This window comes from Plasmodium cynomolgi (assembly GCF_000321355.1).
Source record: "Plasmodium cynomolgi strain B DNA, scaffold: 0012, whole genome shotgun sequence".
NCBI classification, from domain to species: Eukaryota; Apicomplexa; class Aconoidasida; order Haemosporida; family Plasmodiidae; genus Plasmodium; species Plasmodium cynomolgi.
The window spans coordinates 7,229-11,367 of record NW_004193324.1 but is presented as its reverse complement, the minus strand read 5'-3'; the positions used below and the strand labels follow the sequence as shown (position 1 = coordinate 11,367).

General features: G+C 31.3%; 1 protein-coding gene across 1 annotated transcript; it reads left to right on the top strand.

Moving 5' to 3' along the window:
• Nucleotides 1-330: 330 nt before the first annotated feature.
• On the top strand, nucleotides 331-1,718 carry PCYB_001350 (hypothetical protein). The gene is made up of 3 exons (XM_004228278.1): nucleotides 331-628; nucleotides 968-1,245; nucleotides 1,420-1,718. Exons 2-3 carry the CDS (start codon nucleotides 1,036-1,038, stop codon nucleotides 1,519-1,521), a joined length of 312 nt encoding a protein of 103 aa, XP_004228326.1. The 5' UTR covers nucleotides 331-628; nucleotides 968-1,035; the 3' UTR covers nucleotides 1,522-1,718.
• Nucleotides 1,719-4,139: the final 2,421 nt, after the last annotated feature.

Sequence of the window (4,139 nt, the reverse complement as noted above, 5' to 3'; positions counted from 1 at the left end):
AATTATAAATATATTTTATCGTTTTTTTAATAATTGCGCATATTATTACTGTGCTATTATTATGCCATTTTAGTAAAATATATTATTTATACAGCATTATTTACGTTTGCTATAGTGCATATATCGCCGCCATACCGTTTAACTTAGAAAAGAAGAAATAAATAATATATTATAATATAATCCTTAAGGAATTTTAAAAAATTGCTATTTTTACCATAAAATGTTAAATGAAAGAAAACTTTCCGCTTTTGTTATATATAATATTTAGGAACATACGATATTTAAATTTTTAGAGTAAACTGAAATATTATTATTATTATTATTATTATTATTATTATCATCATCATCATTTTGTTTCGAAATTACTGCGAATAGAAAATTTTAAATGCATTTCTTTTATGTCAATTAGGACATTTTAATTTTTGCCAAAAAAATTTACCGTAAATATTTTTTTTTCTTGAGTACAAAATATATTCACATTAAGATAGATCAAAAATTGTATTCATAAAAAAGATATATAAATTACAGTGAATGCTTATCGCTTGTAAATAAAGACAGGAAAGCAGAGTGTTCCCTCAAATTAGCAGATTTTAATACCAATACCTTTTTTCGCGTACCAAAAAAATAGGTATAATTTTTTTACTTCGTTTTGCGTTCGTATGTATGCTTTGCCAATTTGCGTGCGTTACCTTGTTGCAGTGATTGAAAAGAAAAAATAAGAAAAAAAAGTGAGAATCAAAAGAGTGAGAAGTTAAAAAGCAAAGAAGACGTTTTCCCCTTTTGTGCTTTCACCTTTTGCTTTTTCACCTTTTGCTTTTTCACTTTTTGCTGCCCACCTTTTTACTGCTCATCCTTTGCTGTCCACCTTTGATATTTACCCATTTTGATGCACAGTTTTATCCCTTCATCTGTACAATTACGTTTTTATGGCTTCACCACATAACTTCTCATTTTGTGACTTTTCCAGTTTAGGAATATTTTTCTTATTTCCAAGTTGTTACAAATTACCAGAAAAAATAACCTTCAAAAATAAGAATGTTTGAGAACATGTTCAAATTAACGGGTGTTACAACTCCCTATTCCGTAGCTCAAGGTGATGTCAATGTGATCAAGTCTGCTCTTGGAGCATGTCAGCACAACAGGGAAACTTTTTTTTTCATGGAACCCCGATTCTTGCAAGGAATCTTTGTTGGTATCCTCATGTTTTATCTAATGTTATACTATACTCGCCGATACAAAAATAAGGTAAGTTATGACTCCAACACGTCACATTCTTTTTAAGGACAGTTAACCTTTCGTTAACTTGATTACTGAAAGGAGAGTGTTCTTTGGGTTAATGCTTAACTGCCCATTTGACTCTGGCTTAGACGATTGTTGGTTCAAATTTTCATTCCAATTTGACTGCTTTTCACATTTCAGGTGAATAACCTCCAAAGACGCGATTCATTTACCTATGTTACCTTGCCAACTCAAGGGCCATATAGAGAATTCCGTGAAGAGGAAATGCACCAACAACATTAAGTAAAAAGGAAGAAATAGCATGAAAAAACAATGCGGCGGAAAAAGCATATTTGAGGAGGTGGTGGCTAAATAGCTTAGAGGATGTACCACATTTGCACTTTAGATGTGGTTCTATTGGAATGCCTTGTTTGAACAGTGTAAGAAGATTCTATGCGTCCATGCATATATATATATATATATATGTGCATGCTGCATATTTTATACTCCCCCCACAGTTTTCACGAACATAAGTTTTTAAATATGGGTATAGTATAATATGCACATTTTAGACAAAAATAGAATGACATAATATAATAACTCTACTGCGTAAAGGTGTTATTTTTTTTTGCCAAGCGAGAATTCATGTTTTTAATTAAAATTTATGTTTCGAAGCGATTCATTAGAATATAATTTTTTTTTTTTAAATTTAAAAAAATGATGTAATTTTTTTTTTTTTTTTTTTTTTTGAGAATGGCACATATGTATATTAGATTTCTTAATTTATTTTCGCCCGCACCATTAGCTAAAACAAAAACAAAAGCAATGTTTATGTATTATACATGTTTTTCTACCAAATTTTTATTTTAACCAATACGTTAATACTTCAATGATAAATTGATCAGCGGATAAAATGTTAAAATATAATTTTGTTGTAACAATTCAATTTGTACTTTTTCTGCTAAATGAAATGCATGCATAAGCGCAGATATATGCATATATGTGTGTACATTCCCATTATTCAAAAACAGAATGAAAACAAATTCCTACTAATGTAACATAATATGAAGGGATGCAGTGGTGCATTGGTCCATTCTACGTTACGACTTCCGCACACGTGGGAGAGTCCGCTTTTTACCTAGTTAAAAGGCATTGTACATTTGGGGTGTGACCGTTGTCGCCCCATTGAAACGATTGCACATGGATAGTGAACACTTTTATTACCTTGTCATCCTTGGCGAATAATTAAAATTTATGTCGAAAAACGGGTTAAATTTCGGTGGTTCTATTTTGGAATATTCGCGAGTGACACTTTTTGTTAAAGGGGTAGTATATGTACTACACTGTCTTCTGCCCATGTGACACTCGTATGGTGCGTTAAGTTTATCTTTGTTATCTTTCGTTCATCGTGTAGGGGAATATTCACAAGGCTTCTTCGTTATAGTGCTATATTATAGTGTCCACATGGGAAGTAATTCCTTAAGTGTTTGAGCGTCCAGTTTGCTAATCTTTTTCGTGTAGGGTATATACCAGAACTGGGGTTCCCTTTTTCATTCACTCACAGTTTTATATTGGTTTAATGAAAAGACACTGCGAAGTGTTTTCGCATTCGTTTGTTCCAACTAACAGGCATTTATTACACACAGATGGAGTATAAAATTGGGGGAAATAATAATAAAATGATGTGCAAAAATATGGCATGAAAAAAAAAAAAAATCTTCGTTTTATTCTGCGCAAAACAATGAAAATTTTTAATTGCTTAGAGACAAAGGCAAAGAGGGAATAATATAAAAGTATCAATTTTTTACACGATTTGGTAATCCACATGTCACTTTGTGTTTTCTCCTCTTAGGACATTAACCCTCTACCATACTGTATGATTTATGCTCAGGTTAAATTTACTTGTTTGATGTCTTTTTGAAAGAAAAAAAAAAAATACAATCGGTATGTTTTCCCCCTTTTGCTGCTATTGAACCTTTTTCGAAGTACTTCATATAACCGTAAAATGTAGAAGACTGTAACATATTGCTAACTTGGATTATTTTTTTTTTCCATAATGACATATCACTTATTGCGTTAAAGGTAGAAGAGATTACAAAAGTCCGATAAGAGAGAGGGACATTTAAATAATGCAAAAAGGTCACATTGTGGAAAAGAAAATAATGAAAGAATTCTTATTTAGCTAGTTTGATATGGTACTATTACTCTTTTGAAGGTAGAGAGCACACAGAAGTTGTGCTCTTTTTGGTGCGAAGCGTGTACTGACCTGTGAGAAAAGGAAAAAGACAGTAAGGACAAAGTTAACGTTACATAGGAAGGTGATACATATGTTTCGAATAATGAACCACACAAAAAGATAATGAATAGGGTCTTATTCTCATGAACATGGTAAAAATGGAGAGCTACCCCAATATAACCTCCGTTTTGCTGCATAATTTTCTATTTGTATAGCCTCCGTTGCTGTGGCAAAAAACTGTGCCAGGTATGGTATATTATTTTAGTGAGATCAATTTTTGTACGCTCACAGTGGGAAAATTTATCTTCCCCTTTTCAAGTATTAAAAAAAAAAAAAAAAGGCAAATGCGCGTACAATAGATGCATCGCATTAAGGAATTGAACAATTTTTTGCTCCATGATTGTAATTTTTTTTTTTTACATTCGCTTAGACATTTTTTTCCTTGTTGATTTTTAAAAAGGAGTTAAGGGGGTACTACTTTTCTCTCCCCCACTTGCTCATTCCCGGTTGAACTTCAGATATCGGTACAAAAATAACAAATTTAATAACAAAATTTTATTTTAAAGTTTTACTTATTCATCCATTATATCATTAAGACATTATGACATTAAAACACATAATAAGAAGTATGCAACGTAAAAATAATAAAATGGGAGGGAGAAAAATAGAAAATCATAAAAATTAT

Coding starts and splice junctions, on each gene's coding strand:
- PCYB_001350 (XM_004228278.1), top strand. CDS start 1,036: ATGTTTGAGAACATGTTCAAATTAACGGGTGTTACAACTCCCTATTCC. Junction 1,246..1,419: donor CTCGCCGATACAAAAATAAG/GTAAGTTATGAC, acceptor TTCACATTTCAG/GTGAATAACCTCCAAAGACG.